Source organism: Pristiophorus japonicus, chromosome 10, assembly GCF_044704955.1.
Source record: "Pristiophorus japonicus isolate sPriJap1 chromosome 10, sPriJap1.hap1, whole genome shotgun sequence".
Taxonomy (NCBI): domain Eukaryota; kingdom Metazoa; phylum Chordata; class Chondrichthyes; family Pristiophoridae; genus Pristiophorus; species Pristiophorus japonicus.
This window is the reverse complement of record NC_091986.1, coordinates 118,672,381-118,695,413: the sequence shown is the minus strand read 5'-3', so window position 1 is coordinate 118,695,413 and position 23,033 is coordinate 118,672,381. Positions and strand designations below refer to the sequence as shown.

General features: G+C 42.8%; 1 protein-coding gene across 5 annotated transcripts in view; it reads right to left on the bottom strand.

Annotated features, from left to right (window-relative positions):
* Window positions 1-23,033, bottom strand: part of ccdc90b (coiled-coil domain containing 90B) — a 64,840-nt gene that overhangs the window by 18,079 nt on the left and 23,728 nt on the right. For 4 of the 5 annotated variants that reach the window (XM_070891481.1, XM_070891484.1, XM_070891483.1 and 1 more), the window contains 4 exons: window positions 18,866-18,969; window positions 13,111-13,212; window positions 853-894; window positions 672-743 (listed from right to left, as the gene is read on the bottom strand). In XM_070891481.1, the coding sequence (XP_070747582.1) occupies window positions 672-743; window positions 853-894; window positions 13,111-13,212; window positions 18,866-18,969 (320 nt within the window). Of the gene's footprint in view, window positions 1-671; window positions 744-852; window positions 895-13,110; window positions 13,213-18,865; window positions 18,970-19,042; window positions 19,171-23,033 lie in introns of those variants that run through there. The other variant, XM_070891485.1, reaches the window with a different exon arrangement.

Here is a 23,033-nt window from a genome sequence, read left to right as displayed (position 1 = left end):
TTTTTGGAGTTTTTTGATTTAAAACAATTAGTTTTTTTGGATCACATTTATTGTGAGTAACCTAATTTAATTATTTTAAAATTCCTTTTTCTTGATCTTCACCCTCTCAACTAATTCTATACTTAGCTCCGGTTGCTCTTATATTTTTGTGGTCCTGTGAAGTTACAATGTTACACAAGAATATATCCAGATTCAACACCCGATCATTCAAAGGCCAATCGTCTGCTATTGTCCAGAACTGAACATTTCTTATTGTTTCTGCTGATCCCCTTCCATTAAGAGAATTTCAAAAGCACGTGAACCCATGACCATTGAATACTGCCATGAAAGTCATCGCCCCCACCCACTGAGATTGTTTGCCATGGTTCCCTTCCACTGACTTATTTTTAACCACAATTGTCCTCTTTTGATATGTTTCTCATCCACAGCTGAGTTCCTCTCGCTTGGAATTGTTTTACCCTCCTTTCTCCCTCTCCCCATCTGACTTCTTCCTCTCCCCTTGGTCCAATTCTCTCTCCACCTTCTAAATCTGCTGTACCTGAATGCAGCACTTTCCCCATGCACACCATGGAAAATTGATTATTTAAATTAAAATGGAACGTTTAATAAAGCTGGCAGTGTATAAACAAGAAATTAGCAACAAGCTGACAGAAGTATCAAGCCTACATTACCATGTCCATGATTCTGCTCTTCTCCAAGTTCATGTCCAGTTTTGTATCACTTCTGATTTTCTTAACTTCATCCTATAAAACCAACAGGATAATGACCCCCAGCTCAAATGAAATCAGGAAAGTACTTGAGAAACAAGGCTGCGCTTATGATAATTCAACATCTGTCCACATGGCAACTTACTACAAGCTGTTGTTTCATATGCTCCAATTCAATTTTTATTTTCTAATGGGAGAAAAGGAAAAAAAGAACTAAGTTACAATGAAAATTCTTTGAAATGTCATAATAATAATTGAATCACTTGTTTTATTAATATAATTGGGGTACAGTTAGAATCAACAGGAACATACACAGATACATCAACATTTGATCCTTTTGGTTGCTGGGAACACAAAGATGCTATTGGTGTAATATCTCTTTAGCAGAATAGAATGATGGTTTTAAACACTAACTTTCATTCACGCATTTCGAGACCAGGTTAGGAAGGTGGTATTGGCCGAGGGACAAATGCTGGACAGGGTACCCTGCTTGATGCCCCAGAATATTTGACTTCCACTTGAACAGGCAGAAGGTAATGTCTCATCTGATAGGTGGCAGCTTTACCAATGTAGCACTTCCCCAGTACTACACTGAAGAGTCACCCTAGATTGTATCAGAATTACTGGAGAGGAGTTTGAACCAACAATCTTCTGATTTAAGAGACAAGAGTGTTGCTAACTGAGGCAAGCTGACACTTAGCATTGAATCAAGCTCAAGTCAAGTCTCAGATCTGAATCTAAATGGAAATGTTTAACATTCATAGAATCATAGAAATGTTTGTATGTAGTGGGGGAGGCCATTTCGACCCATCGTGTTCGGGCCAGCCGACCAAGAGCTATCGAGCCGAATCACACTTTCCAGCTCTGTAGGTTACGGCACTTTAAGTACACATCCAAGTATTTTTTAAATGTGGCGAGGCTTTTTGCCTCTACCACCTTTTCAGGCAGTGAGTTCTAGACCCCAACCACCCTCTGGGTGAAGAAATTTCCCCTATATCTTCTCTATACCTCCCCCTAATTACTTTAAATCTATGCCCCCTGTTGTTGACCCCTCTGCCAAGGGAAACAGGTTCTTCCTATCCACTCTATCCAGGCCCCTCAACATTTTATACACCTCAATCAGGTCTCCCCTAGCCTCCTCTGTTCCAAAGAAAACAGACCCAGCATCTCCAATCTTTCCTCATCGCTAAAATTCTTCAGTCCAGGCAGCATTCTTGTAAATCTCCTCTGCACCCTTTCCAGTGCAATCACATCTTTCCTGTAATGTGGTGACCAGAACTGTACACAGTACTCCAGCTGCAGCCTAACTAGTGTTTTATACAGTTCAAGCGTAAGGTCCTTACTCTTGTATTCCATGCCTCGACTAATAAAGGCATATATTCCATATGCCTTCTTAACCACCTTATATACCTGGCTTGCTACCTTCAGGGATCTGTGGATCTGCACTCCAAGGTCCATTTGTTCCTCTACACTTTTCAGTGTCGTACCATTTAATGTGTATTCCCTTGTCTTGATAAACTTCCCTAAATGCATTACCTCACACTTAACAGGATTGAATTCCATTTGCCACTGTTCTGCCGACCTGACCAGTTCCATTGATATCTTCCTGCAGTCCGCAGCTTTCTTCTTCATTATCAACCACACGGCCTATTTTAGTGTCATCTGCAAACTTCTTAATCATACCCCCAACATTCAAGTCCAAGTCATTGATAGATACCACAAAAAGCAAGAGACCCAGCACTGAGCTCTGCAGAACCGCACTGGATACAGCCTTCCAGTCACAAAAACACCCATCAACCATTACCCTTCGCTTCCTGATTTTGGATCCAACTTGCCACTTTGCCTTGGATCCCATGGGCTTTTACTTTTGTGCCATGTGGGACCTTATCAAAAGCTTTGCTAAAATCCATATACACTACATCGTACGCACTGCCCTCATCGACCCTCCTGGTTACCTCCTCGAAAAATTCAATCAAGTTAGTCAGACACGACCTTCCCTTAACAAATCCATGCTGACTGTCCTTGATTAATCCATGTCTTTCCAAATGAAGATTTATCCTGTCTCTCAGGAATTTTCCCACCACTGAGGTTAGGCTGACTGGCTCAGACTTACTCAGTCTATCGCTTTCTCCCTTTTTAAACAAAGGTGCAATATTAGCAGTACTGGAAAATGATGGTCAGAACCTCTGCTATTTCCTCTTAACAGCCTGGGATACATTTCATCCAGGCCTGGGGATTTATCCACTTTCAAAGCTGCTAAGCCCCTTAATACTTCCTCTCTCACTATGTTTATCTCGCTTAATATTTCACAATCCTCCTCCCGCATTGCAAAGTCTGCACACCCCTCTCTTTTGTGAAAACAGATGCAAAATATTAAGAATCATACCCACGTCTTCTGCCTGCACACACAGATTTCCTTTATGGTCTCTAATAGACCCCACTCTTTCTCTAGTTATCGTCTTGCTCTTGATGTATTTATAAAACATCTTTGGGCTTTCCCTGATTTTACTTGCCAACATTCTTTCATGCTCTCTTTGCTTTCCTAATATCCTTTTTAATTGCCCCCTGCACTTTTTATACTCCTCTAGATTTTCTGCAGTATGGAGTTCTTGGTATCCGTCATAAGCTTCTTTTTTAAAAAAAACCTTACCCTTGACATTTAGGGGGCTCTAGATTTGTTAGCCCCACCTTTTTTCTTTAAGGGAACATACTTGTTCTGTATCCTCAGGATCTCCTCCTTGAATGCCTCCCAATGCTCTGACACTGATTTGCCATCAAGTAGCCGTTTTCAGTCCACTTTGGCCAAGTCCCATCACAGCTCAGCAAAATTGGCCCACTTGAGAACTTTTTTTTCCTGGTCCACCTTTGTCCTTTTCCATAACTACCCTAAATCTTACTGAATTATGATCACTAGCACCAAAATGCTCTCCCACTGATACCCCTTCCACCTGGCCCTCTTCATTTCCCAAAACCAAGTCTAGAACCGCCCCCTCCCTTGTTGGGCTTGTTACATACTGGCTAAAGAAGTTCTCCTGAATGCATTTTAGGAAATCAGTATCCTCTATACCATTCACACTACTTTTTTCCTCGTTAATATTAGGGTAGTTGAAATCCCCACTATTACAGTTCTATAGTGTTTGCACTTCGCAGCAATTTGCCCAAATATTTGTTCTTCTATCTCCCTCTGACTGTTTGGGGGTCTATAGTACATCCCAGTAGTGTGATCGCCCCTTTTTAGTTCTTCAATTCAACCCATATGGCCTTGTTTGATGACCCCCTCTAACATATCATCCCTTCTCACAGCTGTAATTGTTTCTTTAATTAATACTGCGACCCCCCTCCTTTTTTACCCCCCCTCTCTATCCCATCTGAAAACTCTGCAACCGGGAATGTTGAGCTGCCACACCTGCCCTTCTTTCAGCCATGTCTTAGTAATAGCTATAATATCGTACTCTCACGTATCTATCTGTGCTCTCAGCTCATCTGCCTTATTCCCTAGACTCCTTGCATTGAGGTATATACCATTTAGCACTGCCAAACTCCCTTGTTGTATATTTTCCAGTCCTGGTTTCCTCTGTCTTCCAAATTCACTTTCTACTTTTCTGCTGTCCCATTCCAGCTTTGCTTCTCTTCCCACTAAATCTATTCTCCAGTTTCCATCCCCTGCCAAGCTAGTTTAAACCCTCCCCAACAGCACTAGCAAACCCTCCCGCGAGGATCCTGGACCCGGCTCTGTTGATGTGTAACCTGTCCGGCTTGTGCAGGTCCCACCTCCCCCAGAAATGGTCCCAATGCCTCAGGAATCTAAACCCTCCTGCTTGCACCTTCTCTCCAGCCACGCATTCATCTCTATTCTCCTATTTCTGTACTCACTAGCACGTGGCATGGCAGTAACCCGGAGATTACTACCTTTGAGGTCCTGCTTTTTAATTTCTCTCCTAGTCCCTAAACTCTGCCTGCAGGACCTCATCCCTCTTTCTACCTATGTCATTATCATCCTACTTTACATAAGTAGAAATCTAGAACATGGAAGTCTGTTGATAGCAGTACATTAACTTGTTACAAACATCGCTTCAACAATTCAGTATCAAAATAATAAAAATATATTGTTTGTTGCATTATACACATCCATCAAGGTTCTATTTGATAAAAGCCAAGCAGTACTTCTTTATTGCCACTTGAGGTCACTGATTTCAGTATCACATAGGACCAACAGACTAGCCAGTCACAGGATTCAAAGCAGAGTTCACGGTAATCCTTGTTATTGCTTTATTTCTGTTATGTTTTATTTCTGTTCAGCTACAAAATGTTAAGGGTCTGACAAAAGCTGCTTTTCTATATTAAAGGGAGTGCAGCGCAAACAATCTACAGCCAATCATGATAGCAGAGGCTGTTTACTTTACTTGAACCTGAGCCAGGACTCCTGCATTAGCCAGCGATCCTGCCTCGTGCTTTCTTAGTCTTTGGATAACTGAAGAATAAACAGACCGTGTGACTTAGGTTATAAACTACAAATTAGGTTTATTAAAAGAAAAAGGAAAAAGTAGACCGTGGCAGAAAATCAATACAGAAGAGATCACTTGATTACAGAAATTTGGAACTTAGGCTTGCTTTAGTGCTAAAAAGTAATTAAAGACACAACACTGGCATTAATATAGTGTCTTTAACGTAGTAAAACATCCCAAGGCGCTTCAAGAGATAAGTTTTAAGGTGCGTTTTAAAGGAGGAAAGAGAGGCGGAGAGGTTAGAGAGGAAATTCCAGGCTTAGGGCCAAGGCAGCTGAAGGCAAGGCAAGGTGGAGTGATTCAAATGGCAATTGGCTGAGGCTGAACCAGACCAGTTGCATCGCGGTGTCGTCTTTGACCCCTAGATGAGCTTCTGACTACATATCTGCCCCATCACTAAAACTGCCTACTTCAACCTCCGCTCTTGCCTCAGCTCATCTGCTGCTGAAACCCTCATCCATGCCTTTGTTACCTCTAAACTTGACTATTCCAATGCTCTCCTGGACGTCCTCCAATCTTTCACCCTCCATAAACTAAAGCTCATCCAAAAGTCTGCTGCCCGTGTCCTTACTCGCACCAAGTCCCGCTCACCCATCACCCCTGTGCTCGCTGACCTACATTGGCTCCCGGTTAAGCAAAGCCTCAATTTTAAAATTTTCATCCTTGTTTTCAAATCCCTCCATGGCCTCGCCCCTCCCGAACTCTGTAACCTCCTCCAGCCTTACGACCCTTCGAAATCTTTGTACCTCTCTAATTCTGGCCTCTTGTATCAGATTCAACAGATTGATAAGTACAGATAGGGATCAGCAACACCAACAGCTTTGCAATTAAAAACTGACAATAAGTCTAGCGTGCCACATTCATAACTAGCCACGCCTCTAGCCAAGCTGTTCCATCTCTGGGATCTACCCGACAATATGGAAAACTGTCCAGGTATGTCCCGTCCACGTATGTCCCGTCCACAAAGAGCAGGACAAATCCAATCCAGCCAATTTCTGCCCCATCTATATACTCCCAATCAGCAGCAAAGTGATGGAAGGTGTCATCGACAGTGCTATCAAGCAGCACTTACTCACCAATAACCTGCTTACCGATGCTCAGTTTGGGTTCCACTACGACCTCTCAGCTCCAGACTTCATTACAGCCTTGGTCCAAACATGGACAAAAGAGCTGAATTCCAGAGGTGAGGTGAGAGCAACAGCCCTTGACATCAAGGCAGCATTTGACGGAGTGTGGCACCAAGCAGTCCTTGAAAAGTTGAAGTCAATGGGAACCAAGCGAAAACTTCTCCACTGGCTGGAGTCATACCTAGCACAAAGGAAGATGGTTGTGGTTGGAGGTCAATCATTTCAGCCCGAGGATATCGCTGCAGGAGTTCCTCAGAGGAGTGTCCTAGGCCCAAACATCTTCAGCTGCTTCATTAATGATCTCCCTTCCATCATAAGGTTAGAAGTGGGGATCTTCATTGATGATTGTAGTGTTCAGTTCCATTCACAACTCCTCAAATAATGAAGCAGTCCATACCCGAATGCTGCAAGATCTGTACGACATTCAGGCCTGGGCTGAGAGGCGGCAAGAAACATTCATGCCACGCAATTTAAAAAAGGAGGCAGACAAAAAGCAGGAAACTGTAGACCAGTTAGCCCAACATCTGTCATTGGGAAAATGCTGGAGTCCATTATTAAGGAAGCAGTAGCAGGACATTTGGAAAAGGATAATTCAATGAAGCAGAGTCAGCATGGTTTTATGAGAGGGAAATCATGTTTGACAAATTTGCTGGAGTTCTTTGAGGATGTATCGAGCAGGGTGGATAGATGTGATGTATTTGGATTTCCAGAAGGCATTCAATAAGGTGCCACATAAAAGGTTACTGCACAAGATAAAAGTTCATGGGGTTGGGGGTAATATATCAGCATGGATAGAGGATTGGCTAACGAAAAGAAAAGAGAGTCGGGATAAATGGTTCATTCTTGGGTTGGCAAACAGTGACTAGTGGGGTGCCGCAGGGACCGGTGCTGGGGCTTCAATTATTTACAATCTATATTAGCGACTTGGATGAAGGGACCGAGTGTAATGTTGCCAAGTTTGTTGATGATGCAGAGATGGGTGGGAAAGCAAATTGTGAGGAGAACACAAAAAATCTGCAAAGGGATATAGACAGGCTAAGTGAGTGGGCAAAAATTTGGCAGATGGAACATAATGTGAGAAAATGTGAGGTTATCCACTTTGGCAGAAATAATAGAAAAGCAAATTATAATTTAAATGGAGAAAAATTGCAAAGTGCTGCAGTATAGAGGGACCTGGCGTCCTTGTACATGAAACACAAAAAGTTAGTATGCAGGTACAGCAAGTAATCAGTAAGGCAAATGGAATGTTGGCCTTTATTGCAAGGGGGGTGGAGTATAAATGCAGAGAAGTCCTGCTACAACTGTACAGGGTATTGGTAAGGCCACACCTGGAGTACTGCGTACAGTTTTGGTCTCCGTATTTAAGGAAGGATATACTTTCATTGGAGGCTGTTCAAAGAAGGTTCACTAGGTTGATTCCGGAGACGAGGGGGTTGACTTATGAAGATAGGTTGAGCCTAATACACAATGGAGTTCAGAAGAATGAAAGGCGATCTTATTGAAACATTTAAGATAATGAGGAAGCTCGACAAGGTGGATGTAGAGAGGATATTTCCACTCATAGGGGAAACTAAAACTAGGGGACATAGTCTCAGAATAAGGGGCCGCCCATTTAAAACTGAGATGAGGAGGAATTTCTTCTCTCAGAGGGTTGTAAATCTATGGTATTCTCTGTCCCTTAGAGCTGTGGAGGCTGGGTCATTGAAAATATTTAATGCAGAGATAGACAGATTTTTGAGTGATTAGGGAGTAAGGGGTAATGGGAGTGGGCAGGGAAGTGGAGCTGAGTCCAAGATCAGATCAGCCATGATCTTATTGAATGGCGGAGCAGGCTCGAGGGGCCAGACGGCCTACTCCTGCTCCTATTTCTTGTGTTCTTGTGCAGTGACCACCTCCAACAAGCGAGAGTCTAACCACTGCCCCACAACAGCATTACCATCGCTGAATCCCGCACCATCAACATCCTGGGGGTTACCATTGACCAGAAACTTAACTGGACCAGCCACATAAATACTGTGGCAACAACAGCAGGTCAGATGCTGGGTATTCTGTGGCAAGTATCTCACCTCCTGTATCCCCAAAGCCTTTCCACCATCTACAAGGCACAAGTCAGGGATGTGATAGAATACTCTTCACTTGCCTGAATGAGTGCAGCTCCAACAACATTCAAGAAGCTCGACACCATCCAGGACAAAGCTGCTTGATTGGCACCCCATCCACCACCTTAAACATTCATTCCATCCACCATCGATGAATCATAGCTGCAGTGTGTACCATCCACAAGATGCACTGCAGCAATTCACCAAGGCTTCTCCGATTGCACTTCCCAAACCTGCGATATCTACCACCTAGAAGGACAAGGGCAGCAGGCACATGGGAACACCATCACCTGCAAGTTCCCCTCCAAGTTACACACCATTCTGACTTGGAAATATATCACCGTTCCTTCATCATCGTTGGGTCAAAATCCTGGCACTCCCTCCCTAACAGTACTGTGGGAGTACCTTCACCACACGGACTGCAACAGTTCAAGAAGGCGGCTCACCACCACCTTCTCAAGGGCAATTGGAGATAGACAATAAACTCAGGCCTTGCCAGCGATGCCCACATCTCAAGAACGAATATTAAAAAAATCTGTAGAATTGGTTTACCCCAAAGTACAATTTCTACCCTCAAAGAAAGTAGATTCTACCCCAGCCCAGAGATAGTAAGCCTGCAGTAAAACAAATAACAACATAAGAAATAGGAGCAGGAGTAGACCATTCGACCCCTTGAGCCTGTTCTGCCATTCAATAAGATCATGGCTGATCTACCTCAACTCTGCTTTCCTGCACTATTCCCATATCCCTTGATTCCCTTAATATCCAAAAATCTGTTGATCTCGGTTTTGCATATAGTCAACAACTAAATCTCCACAACCCTCTGGTGTAATGAATTCTAAAGATTCACCACCCTCTGAGAGAAGAAATTTCTTCTTATCTCAGTCCTAAATGGCCGACCTCTTATTCTGAGACTGTGACCCCTCGTTCTAGACTCCGAGCCAGATGAAATACCTTCCCAGCATCTACCCTATCAAACCCTGTAAGAATTTTGTATGTTTCAATTAGATCACTTCTCATTCTTCTAAACACTAAAGAATATAGGCCTAGTCTACTCAATCTCTCATAGGACAATCCTCCCATCCCAGGAATCAGTCTAGTGAACCTTTGTTGCAGTCCCTCTATGGCAAGTATATCCTTCTTCAGGTAAGGAGACCAAAACTGTACACAATACTCCAGGTGTGGTCTCACCAGGGCCATATATAATTGCAGTAAGACATCTTTACTCTTATACTCAAATCCCTTTGTAATAAAGGTCAACATACCATTTGCTTTCTTAATTGCTTGATGTACCTGCATGTTAACTTTCAGTGATTCAAGGACACCAGGACACCCAGCTCCCTCTGAACACCAATGTTTCCTAATCTCTCACCATTTAAAAAATACTCTGCTTTTCTATTTTTCCTACCAAAGTGGATAAATTCACATTTCTCTACATTATATTCCATTTGCCATGTTCTTGCCCACTCACTTAACCTGTCTATATCCCCTTGGAGCCTCTTTGCATCCCCCTCACAACTTACATTCCCACCTAGCTTTGTATCTAAAGTGACCAGTCATACCCCACAGATAGATATTAATATAGAGGCACACTAATGATTTGAAATACTATGGATCTCTATATCCATCATGTCTAAAAAAACCACATCCATTACCAGTAACTCCATGTACTAAATAGTAAGCTTAGACCACAAATTACAATCATTAGTGAAAAAGAAAAATCAAAGTCTGAGATGGAGGCGGTCATGCAGAAAAGACATAGGGGTAGAAATTCCGACGTTCCGGGCCCGTACGAAGTTTCTATGGACCTGGGAAGGCATTGGAAAAGCCGGTTTTCAGCGCGCAATGTGCATGCGCTGAAAACCAGCTTTCCCGAGCTTGACAGATCGTAGACATCTCGGGAGCGAGGACAGTTGTACGGGCAAGATTGCGGGATTTACGCATATCTTGCCCGGCAACTGTCCTGAAAAATCTTGCGCCTGAAAAAGGAGGTGCATTGCCTACTTTTACAGGCGTAAGAGTTTAAAAACCTATAAAAAAACATGATTAAAATAAAAATAAAAAAAAACACATTTATGTTAAAACCCTGACCACTCAGGTAATGTGATTTTAAACCCTAACCCTAACTTTTTTTTTAAATCGGCAATTTTTTTTTCTTCAAAAAAAAACATGTATAATAACTTTAATTTCTATTAGTCTATTTTGAGAAGTGTATTTTAAATGTCTTATGTCGTGTTTGTGCGTTTTGGGGTTTTTCTCATTCATTGTAATCGGAGATTTGTAACTTACGAAACTCCTATTACAATGAATGAGAAAATACTTACCTGTGATTGGGTGTCCAGGCACACGTGACTCTTGCGCACGTCCCTACGAGCACGATCTGCGACGCATAAGGAGAGGAGGCCTGTGGGTCGGGATTTCGAGCGGGCACAGCAGCTTCAGGGTAAGTGCGCATTTTATGTCTATTATTTAGTGCTTTGCCCGCGGGAAGTTCCATTACTTTAGCCAAATGTAAAAAGGAAATTGTGAAAGTTAAAAAAAATTTCAAGAACATTAGTCATATGAAAATGCGCCTTTGATGTCCTCAGTATTCCCCAAACTGCTTCAGAGCCAATGATTAATTTTGAAGTATGATCACTGTTGTTGTGTAGGCGAAGATGTCAGCGACAACAAGGCCTCACGAACAGTAATGAGATAATGATCAATTCATCTGTTTTGATGATAATTCAGGGATAAATGTTGGCCAGGACACATGGGGAAATGCCCTGCTTGTCTTCAAATAGTATCATGGAATCTTTTACATCCAAATTGAACAGGCAGACAGGCCCTTGGTTTAATGTCTCAGATGAAAGACGGCACCTCAATACTGCACTGCTGTGCTGGTCTAGATTACGTGGTCAAGTTCCTGGAGTCAGATTTTAATGCATGACCGTTGAACTCAGAAGCAACACCGACACCATATGAATATAATTATAGGCATACAAATTACTTAAGATATACTGTACCCTCTGAAGTGAATGAGTTATAGTAAATACATTCAACACGTGAATTTCCCATTATACCATGATTTCAGTCTTGTTTAATACTGCTCACTCTAAATTATCAAGCGCAATTATTTGTTGGGAAAAACTTTTTTCGGGTCCCTAAGCAGAAGTGTCTGCAAGGCCTCGCCTCTTACTAATATCAACCAGTGTCGCTGCTCCATCTATTTTTCAATCACGCCTTTAAATATTGAAATGTCACTATCCCAGATATTCAGGTGTTTTATTCTTGAAATAATGAATACCATGGGAAGAATATAACTAGAGAGATGTTTAGTTCAACTGGTAGGAGTTCTACACATAACTTGTTTTGTGATATCTGATCATTTATGAGGCAATCCAATATTTAGTACATATAGTGCAAATATCTACCAGAAGCAGAAGTCATTTGTTTAGACAATACTGCATGCTGGCCCTAATTCATTATGATATTGATGTATTCACTGTACAGGAAATTAATCAGAATCATAAAAAAAATGTTTGAATAGCCTCGTTGTCATGATTCAACATTGGTCGACAGTCAAGATGAACTTCTCTTTAAGAGTCCTGCTGACTAGGAGGCTTCAACTTACCAATGATGAAAGAGACATCCACTGCTGATTCTTTGCTAATACATTTAGTTGCCATTTTAAGTGTAACAGAATTAAATTACAAATATATTAAGATTCTTGTTTAGTATTTAGTACCAATTCTTGTTATGATAATGGACATGTTTGTGGCTCCCACTAAAGAAAGGAAGAACTTGCATTTATGTAGAACTTTTCATGACTTCAGATGTCCCAAAGCGCTTTACAGCCAATTAATTACTTTTGAAGTGTAGTCACTATTGTAATGTAGGAAACACGGCAGCCAATTTATACACATCAAGGTCCCACAAATAGCAATGTGATAATGACCAGATAATCTGTTTTAGTCGTGTTGATTGAGGGATAAATATTGTCCATGTCACTGGGGAGAACTCCCCTGCTCCTTTTTGAATAGTGCTTATAGGATCTTTTATGTTCACCTGAGAGGACCTTGGTTTAATATTTCATCCAAAAGACGGCACCTCCGACAGTGCAACTCTCCTTCAATACTGTATGGAAGTGTCAGCTTAGGTTATGTGCTCGTCTCTGGAGTGGGACTTGAACCCACAACCTTCTGACTCAGATGTGAGGGGGCTACCACTGAGCAATGGTTGACACTAGTAACTGGGCTGAGAGTAGTCTCGAAAGGAAAAATGCTGCATCAATGCGACACAATATGGTACTAACACATAGAGGCGTTGAACTGCTCTCTTCAATTCCCGATCTGAGCCACACCGAATATAGAGAAATCAAGGTAAAATTAATTACATGTCTCTGAAGAGGAGAACAATAGTCAGAGGGGGAATCATGTCTAAATGGTGGCCTTGGGCTAAAGAGACAGTAGCAATAGTCTAGGAGTTGGGTCTGTCTACACACTTAGCAGCAAAGGCCTCATGGCTGGCCAACGTGAAGACAAGGATAATTTGTTTTTCAATTTTCTCTCCTCCTCTCCTACAGGCACCGGCACATGTTGGAGTATGATGCAATGGGAGACAACGCCTTTTCTAACCCCCAGTCTAATTTCATGAGGTACTTCTATTATTACACTGCTGTTTGGAGTCGTACCTCATTTTCCATCCTCAGATTTGAAAATTCACTTTTCTCCAGAATAACCATATCCTTTCTTATCGAGTCTAAATGGGCCATGATTTGCTGCAGCATTATTTCCTGAAAGAAAGAAATATTCCAAAACAGTAACATCGTTTTTCAATTCTGCAGAGTGAGAATGAACAGTCTTGCAGTTTTTGCACTCTGCTTTGTCCTGTACGTTAGTCATCTCTGCCAATGTTAAAAGTTTTGTATCCCCGCCATGTATTCAATATATACAAATTATCTACAATAGAACATATTTAAACAAAATCTTGTCAAATTGCATAATTTAGAGTCAATACAAATTGCAGAAAAGCTCTTTATTCACTATATTCTTTCCTTCTATTACCCCTATGAATTTTACACAGCATATTGACAAAGGAGAGAAACAGAAAATGCTTCTACACTGTGGTTTTCTTTTAGTGCTTTTTACGAAAGTTCTCTCTCCCCTCCGCCACTCGCACTCATTTTTATTTACAGACAGCTGTTGCTCTCAATAGGCCTGTTAAAGTTGCTTGGTGGGTTAAGAGTGAAGGGGCACGACGTTCTCCCAATCATCAGCATAGCGATGAAAGAAATCATAACTAGTGCCAGGAACTGGTTTTGGTGTCGGCCAGAACCACTCCACGCAAGATCTTGTCACAGCCTTGATCCAGGCATGGACACAAGAGCTGAATGCCGCAGGAGAGGTGAAAGTAGTCGGAATAAAGTGGACAAATTAACTGCGCAGACAGCAGTTAATGGATATGATGTAATTGGCATCACAGAGACATGGCTCGAGGGAGACCAAGGCTGGGAACTCAACATCCAGGGGTATTCAACATTTAGGAAATATAGACAGAAAGGAAAAGGAGATGGGTGGTGTTGCTCGTTAAAGAGGAAATTAATGCAATAGTAAGGAAGGACATTGGCTTGGATGATGTGGAATTGGTATGGGTGGAGCTACGGAATACCAAAGGGCAGAAAACGCCAGTGGAAGTTTTGTACAGACCACCAAATAGTAGTAGAGAGGTTGGGGACAGCATCAAACAAGAAACAAAGGATGTGTGCAATAAAGGTACAGCAGTTTTCATGGGTGACTTTAATTTACATATAGATTGGGTTAACCAAACTGGTTAATTTCCTGGAGTGTATTAGGAATGGTTTTCTTGACCAATATGTCGAGGAACCAACGAGCGAGCTGGCCATCCTAGACTGGGTGACGTGTAATGAGAAGGGACTAATTAGCAATCTTGTTGTGCGAGGCCCCTTGGGGAAGAGTGACCATAATATGGTAGAATTCTTTATTAAGATGGAGAGTGACACAGTTAATTCAGAAACTAGGGTCCTGAACTTACGGAAAGCTAACTTCGACGGCATGAGGCGTGAATTGGCTAGAATAGACTGGCAAATGATTCTTAAAGGGTTGACGGTGGATAGGCAATGGCAAACATTTATAGTTCACATGGATGAACTTCAACAGTTATACATCCCTGTCTGCAGTAAAAATAAAACAGGGAAGGTGGCTCAACCGTGGCTAACAAGGGAAATTAGGGATAGTGTTAAATCCAAGGAAGAGGCATATAAATTGGCCAGAAAAAGCAGCAAACCTGAGGACTGGGAGAAATTTAGAATTCAGCAGAGGAGGACAAATGGTTTAATTAGGAGGGGGAAAATAGAGTACGAGAGGAAGCTTGCCAGGAACATAAAAACTGACTGCAAAAGCTTCTGTAGATATATGAAGAGAAAAAGATTAGTGAAGACAAACGTAGGTCCCTTGAAGTTGGACTCAGGTGAATTTATAATGGGGAACAAAGAAATGGCAGACCAATTGAACAAATACTTTGGTTCTGTCTTCACGAAGGAAGACACAAATAACCTTCCGGATGTACTAGGGGACCGAGGGTCTAGTGAGAAGGAGGAACTGAAGGATATCCTTATTAGGCGGGAAATTGTGTTGGGGAAACTGATGGGATTGAAGGCCGATAAATCCCCGGGGCCTGATTGTTTGCATCCCAGAGTACTTAAGGAAGTGGCCCTAGAAATAGTGGATGCATTGGTGATAATTTTCCAACAATCTATCGACTCTGGATCAATTCCTATGGACTGGAGGGTAGCTAATGTAACACCACTTTTTAAAAAAGGAGGGAGAGAGAAGGCGGGTAATTATAGACCAGTTAGCCAGACATCAGTGGGGAAAATGTTGGAATCAATTATTAAGGATGAAACAGCAGCGCATTTGGAAAGCAGTGACAGGATTGGTCCAAGTCAGCATGGATTTATGAAAGGGAAATCATGCTTGACAAATCTTCTGGAATTTTTTGAGGATATAACTCGTAGAGTGGACAAGGGAGAATCAGTGGATGTTGTGTATTTGGACTTTCAAAAGGCCTTTGACAAGGTCCCACATAAGAGATTGGTGTGCAAAATCAAAGCACATGTTATTGGAGGTAATGTACTGGCGTGGATAGAGAATTGGTTGGCAGACAGGAAGCAGAGAGTTGGGATAAATGGGTCCTTTTTGTAATGGGAGCCAGTGACTAGTGGAGTGTCGCAGGGCTCAGTGCTGGGACCCCAGCTCTTTACAATATATATTAATGATTTGAATGAAGGAATTGAGTGTAATATCTCCAAGTTTGCAGATGACACTAAACTGGGTGACGGTGTGAGCTGTGAGGAGGATGCTGAGAGGCTGCAGGGTGATTTGGACAGGTTAGGTGAGAGGGCAAATGCATGGCAGATGCAGTATAATGTGGATAAATGTGAGGTTATCCACTTTGGTTGCAAAAACACAAAGGAAGAATATTATCTGAATGGCGGCAGATTAGGAAAAGGGGAGGTGCAACGGGATCTGGGTGTCATGGTTCATCAGTCACTGAAAATTGGCATGCAGGTACAGCAGGCAGTGAAGAAGGCAAATGGCATGTTGGCCTTCATAGCTTGGGGATTTGCGTATAGGTGCAGGGAGGTCTTACTGCAATTGTACAGGGCCTTGGTGAGGCCTCACCTGGAATGTTGTGTTCAGTTTTGGTCTCCTAATCTGAGGAAGGACGTTCTTCCTATTGAGGGAGTGCAGCGAAGGTTCACCAGACTGATTCCAGGGATGGCTGGACTGATATATGAGGAGAGACTGGATTAACTGGGACTTTATACACTGGAGTTTAGAAGGATGAGAGGGGATATCAGAGAAATGTATAAGATTCTGACGGGCGGGACAGGTTAGATGCGGGAAGAATGTTCCTGATGTTGGGGAAGTCCAGAACCAGAGGACACAGTCTTAAGATACGGGGTAGGCCATTTAGGACTGAGATGAGGAGAAACTTCTTCACTCAGAGAGTTGTTAACCTGTGGAATTCCCTGCCACAGAGAGTTGTTGATGGCAGTTCATTGGATATATTCAAGAGGGAGTTAGATATGGCCCTTAGGGCTAAAGGGATCAAGGGGTATGGAGAGAAAGCAGGAAAGGGGTACTGAGGTGAATGATCAACCATGATCTTATTGAATGGTGGTGCAGTCTCGAAGGGCCGAATGTCCTACTCCTGCACCTATTTTCTATGTTTCTAACCTATTCAGGGAGACAGAGGGAAGTAGAATGGGGGCAGAAGCAAAAGATAGAAAGAAGAAAAGTAAAAGTGGAGGGCAGAGAAACCGAAGGCAAAATTAAAAAGGGCCACATTACAGCAAAATTCTAAAGGGACAAAGTGTGTTAAAAAGACAAGCCTGAAGGCTCTGTGCTTCAATGCAAGGAGTATTCGTAATAAGGTGGATGAATTAACTGCGCTGGCAGCTATTAATGAATATGATATAATTGGGATTACGGAGACATGGCTCCAGGGTGACCAAGGCTAGGAACTCAACATCCAGGGGTATTCAACATTTAGGAAGGATAGACAGAAAGGAGAAGGAGGCGGGGTGGCAGAGCTTAATGGGGGTCAATGGGAAAAACCTGAGATGTTTGAATCATAGCTGACACACAGCAAGATGGTGGTGGTGATCGGAGGCCAATCGTTGCAGCTCTGCGATACTGCTGCACGAGTTCCTTAGAGCAACGTCCTTGGCCCAACCATCTTGAGCTGTTTTATCAATGGTGTTCCCTTTGTTATAAGGGCAGAGTTGGGCAGTTCACTCACAATTTTACAGGTCCGTTCACAATTTCTCCGATAACAAAGTGAACCATGCCACCCTACAGCAGGACCTGGATTACATTCAGGCTTGGGCTGACAAGGGGCAGGTAACCATAAACGTTCTCGGAGGTAGGAGTCGCCTTTAAGCTTAACTAGATCAGTAATATCAACATCATGGTTACAAGAGTAGGGCAGAGGCTGGGCCCTCCCCAATGGGTGGTTCACCTCCTGACTCCTCAAAGCCTCTCCACCATCTACAAGGCTCAAATCAGGAGTGTGATGGAATATGCTCCACTCAGCTGGCTTGGCACAGCCACAGAAATGCTCAATAAGTTTGGCACCACCTAAAACAGAGGAGTCCACTTTATCGGTGTCCCTGCCATTGAACTCAGTATCCACCCATAGTACCCCCAGTACACTGTGGCCACAGTATGTGATTTATAGCATGATCTGCAGCAACCTGCTGAGCTTAATTCAGCACTCCCAACTTTAGGACCTATATCACTGAGAAGAACAAAAGCAGCAACATCATGGGAACATCACCACCTCTAAGTTTCCCATCCTGACTTGGACATATATCACTGTTCATTCATCATTGAGTAGTCAAAATCCTAAAGTTCCCACAACACCATTGTGATAGCATTATCAGCCTAAGAACTGCAATGGTTCAAGGCGAAGGACCACCAGCACCTTCTCAGGGAAATTAAGAATGGGCAATAAACGCAACCTTGCCAGCTTTACATACATCCTGAGAATAAAACAAAATTCACATATCATGATGCAACTGTGCATCTTGACACTCACATCTGTAGGAGCCATTAAAGTAGGCCAGCCTCTTTGTGTTAAAACTGGTCAAAACTATTAGATGAGAGAGTGAGTGATCTGATGCCAAGAGAAATTATGTTTATATTTATTTCTGCCTTTTTGGAGAACAGTTTGCAGTTTACTCAACACTGAGCTATTGCTCTGCATCAGAACCAGCTCAGCACGGTCAGGGAAGCAGGAGTGGAGGTACAGCAAATCACTACAACCAGGATAATCGAGATTTACACCGCTGTCAAACAAAAGAGATTGGGCCATTTATATCATTGAGTGCAGTTGACTGGGTGAGAAACAACCCAGCAGTTACCTTCAGGTACTCTAGTAAAGGCAAAACACCCAGAGAAAGGCACACACATTCATACTCAGGAGACCGTGAGAGTATACAGAATATCAACAATAAAGGGAGAACAGCTAAGTCACCAGAAAAAGTAAAAATAGACTCGAAGATAATGTATGAAGGAAAAACAAAGCAAGGAAAGGGAAAGATTAGACAAAGAGCCTATGAAATTGAGTTTCTAAAAGGAATTCAGGGAGTGGTTTAGTTATCTAAATCACTGATTTCCCAGACTCTTGTCCCAGCTTTGTTTTGCTCATTGCCAGTATTTTAAAAGGAAAAGTGACACACTTTGTGCATTTCTCATCACGTTCTTTCAGCAAATTCAGAGAATTTCTTTTGCTTTCTTAAAATATTCAGAAGCAAATGTACCCATAATAGTTTTCACATTATTTAAAATTGATTTGAATAGTACCAGAAAATAGATTTAAGTGATCAGTTTCTAGAATATACTCACAGAAACTGTACCTACCTGCTGTGCTTTAGTTACCATATCTCTGTATGTGGATTCCATATTAGTGCAGGTTAAATTCGCTATGACTGTAACTACAGCCTCTGCTTGCTCTTTCGGAAAACCTTACCACAAAAAAGAGAAAATTATAAAACAAATAAAGTAGACACTTTTAAAATAGTTCTATTTCTAACCCACCTACTTCCTCTCTCCTTGCTGCCTAAAAACAACAGGGAGAACTCCCCTGCTTCTTTCAATTAGTGCTATGTTTTTTTTAATGTCCACCTGAGAGGGCAGACATGGTTTCAGTTTAATGTCTCATCCAAATGCTGTTGGTGTAGAGTGGAGGCTAATCACTTCTCAACAAGGAGCTAGAAAAGCAAAGGATAGCTGGGCACATTGCCCGGGCTGATCACAGCTCATTATAAAACGCCAGAGATAAACTCAGAGCTGCTCAACTGCCAAATCCTCTTGGCTAGGCACCATAAACAGGAGGTAAAATAAATCAGCAACACAATTTTTTTTAAAGTGTGGAGCAGCACACTGACTCATGTAGAGAACACAGTTCAAGTGGTATTCCAGCTTCAACAGGTTCTCAGACTCAAGGACCTTGGAGAAGGGAGCCTCTCAAGATTCTCAGCCAAGCCATTAGAGAGACCAACAAATATTCTATCACGCGAGGGGGGCAAGAAATAGGATTGAACCTCCAGTCATACTTGGATGGACTCTGCTTAGGGGCAAAGACTAGCTGCTATCTCACCACATCTTAACCCCTTTTGTTTTAGGTTACAGTCTGTTAATGTACTTATTGCGTTCAAAATTCTGTCTATTTGTACTCTTCACTGAAGCGAACAACAACAATTTGCATTTCATCATCATCATCATAGGCAGTCCCTCGGAATCTTAGGTCTTAGATTCCGAGGGACTTAGATGGCTGAACAGTCCAATACGAGAACCACAGTCCCCATCAAAGGTGGGACAGATAGTCGTTGAGAGAAAGGGTGGGTTGGACAGGTTTGCCATTTATACAGTGCTTTTAACATAGTAAAATGTCCCAAGGCGCTTCACAGGAACATAATCAGAAAAAAACTGACACTGAGCCAAAGAAGGAGACATTAGGACAAAAGCAAAATACTGCGGATGCTGGAATCTGGAATAAAAACAGAAAATGCTGGAGATCTCAGCAGGTCAGGCAGCATAGAAACATAAAAAATAGGTGCAGGAGTAGGCCATTCGGCCCTTCGAGCCTGCACCACCATTCAATATGATCATGGCTGATCATGAAACTTCAGTACCCCATTCCTGCCTTCTCTGCATACACCTGATCCCTTTAGCTGTAAGGGTCAGATCTAACTCCCTTTTGAATATATCCAATGAACTGGACTCAACAACTTTCTGTGGTAGAGAATTCCATAGGTTCACAATTCTCTGGGTGACAAAGTTTCTCCTCATCTCGGTCCTTTATGGCTTACCCCTTATCCTTAGACTGTGACCCCTGGTTCTGGACTTCCCCAACATCGGGAACATTCTTCCTGCACCTAACCTATCCAATCCCGTCAGAATTTTATATGCTTTTATGAGATCCCCTCTCATTCTTCTAAATTCCAGTGAATATAAGCCGAGTTGATCCAGTCTTTCTTCATATGTCAGTCCTGCCATCCCGGGAAACATTCTGATGAACCTTCGCTGCACTCCCTCAATAGCAAGAATGTCCTTCCTCAGATTAGGAGACCAAAACTGCACACAATACTCAAGGTATGGTCTCACCAAGGCTCTATACAACTGCAGTAAGACCTTCCTGCTTCTATATTCAAATCCTCTCGCTATGAAGGCCAACATGCTATTTGCTTTCTTAACTGCCTGCTGTACCTGCATGCCAACTTTCAATGACTGATGTACCATGACACCCAGGTCTTGTTGCACCTCCCCTTTTACTAATCTGTCATCTGTGGAGAGGAAGCAGAGTTAATGTTTCAGTCGATGACCCTTCGTCAGAACTGGAGAGTGTTCGGAAAGAACAGATTCTTAACAAGCACTGAAAGGAGGAGGGGAAGAAAGAACAAAAGGGAAGGTCTGTGATAGGTTGGAAGACAAGAGAGATTAGGTTGGAAGACAAGAGAGATTAGAGAGACAAAAGGGATGATGGGTCAAATTCAAATGCTACTGCCAGGAGTTAGAAAAACATTAGTAGAGATAGGGTGTGAATGGTGGGATTATGACCAACTGCCATTAGAGACAAGGAGAAAAAAAGAAACAGGCTCTGGGGCTGGGGCTGGGGCTGGGGGGGGGGGGGGGGCAGGGGAGGGAGCCAAAGATTGGCAGCGACATTAGGACAGGTGACCAGAAGCTTCGTCAAAGAGGTACGTGTTAAGGAGGGTCTTAAGAGGAGAAAGAGGTGGAGAGTTTTAGGGAGAAATTTCTAGAGCTTAGGGCCTAGACAGTTGAAGGCACAGGCATCAATAGTGGGGTGAAGGAAATGGGGGATGGACCAGAGGCCAGAATTGGAGGAACGCAGAGTTCTCGGAATTGTAGGGCTGGATAGGGCGGGATGAGACTATGAGGATGAGAATTTTAAAATTGAGGCATTTGGGGACCGGGAGCCAATGTAGGTCAGCGAGTAAAGCGGTACTGGTGAACAGAAACATAGAAAATAGGTGCAGGAGTAGGCCATTTGGCCCTTCGAGCCTGCACCACCATTCAATAAGATCATGGCTGATCATTCACCTCAGTATCCCTTTACTGCTTTCTCTCCATACCCCTTGATCCCTTTAGCCATAAGGGCCATATCTAACTCCCTCTTGAATATAGCTAACGAACTGGCATCAACAACTCTCTGTGGTAGAGAATCCTACAGGTTCACAATTCTCTGAGTGAAGAAGTTGCTCCTCATCTTGGTCCTAAATGGCTTATCCCTTATCCTTAGACTGTGACCTCTGGTTATGGACTTCCACAACATCGGGAACATTCTTCCTGCATCTAACCTGTCCAGTCCGGTCGAAATTTTATATGTTTCTAGGAGATCTCCTCTCATTCTTCTAAACTCCAGTGAATACAGGCGCAGTCGATCCAGTCTCTCCTCATAGGTCAGTCCAGCCATCCCGGGAATCAGTCTGGTGAACCTTCGCTGCACTCACGCAATAGCAAAAATGTCCTTCCTCAGATTAGGTGACCAAAACTGAACACAATATTCCAGGTGAGGCCTCACCAAGGCCCTGTACAACTGCAGTAAGACCTCCCTGCTCCTCTACTCAAATCCCCTAGCTATGAAGGCCAACATGCCATTTGCCTTCCTCAACGCCTGCATGCCAATTTTCAATAACTGATGTACCATGACACCCAGGTCTCGTTGCACCTCCCCTGTTCCTAATCTGTCACCATTCTGATAATATTCTGCCTTCCTGTTTTTGCCACAAAAGTGGACAACCTCACATTTATCCACATTATATTGCATCTGCCATGCATTTGCCCACTCATCTAACCTGTCCAAGTCACCCTGCAGCCTCTTCGCTACCTCCTCACAACTCACACCGCCACCCAGCTTAGTGTCATCTGCAAACTTGGAGATATTACACTCAATTCCTTCATCTAAATCATTGATGTATATTGTAAATAGCTGGGGTCCCAGCACTAAGCCCCGCAGCACCCCACTAGTCACTGCTTGCCATTCTGAAAAGGACCCGTTTATCCCGACTCTCTGCTTCCTGTCTGCCAACCAGTTCTCTATCCACGTCAATACATTGCCCCCAATAACATGTGCCTTAATTTTGCACATCAATCTCCTGTGTGGGACCTTGTCAAAAGCCTTTTCAAAGTCCAAATACACCACATCCACTGATTCTCCCTTGTCCACTCTAATTACATCCTCAAAAAAATTCTAGCAGTTTGTCAAGCATGATTTCCCTTTCATAAATCTATGCTGACTTGGACCGATCCTGTCACTGCTTTCCAAATGCGCTGCTATTTCATCTTTAATAATTGATTCCAACATTTTCCCCACTACCGATGTCAGGCTAACTGGTCTATATTTCCCTGTTTTCTCGCTCCCTCCTTTTAAAAAAAGTGGTGTTACATTAGCTACCCTCCAGTCCACAGAAACTGATCCAGAGTTGATAGACTGTTGGAAAATGATGACCAATGCATCCACTATTTCTAGGGCCACTTCCTTAAATACTCTGGGATGCAGACCATC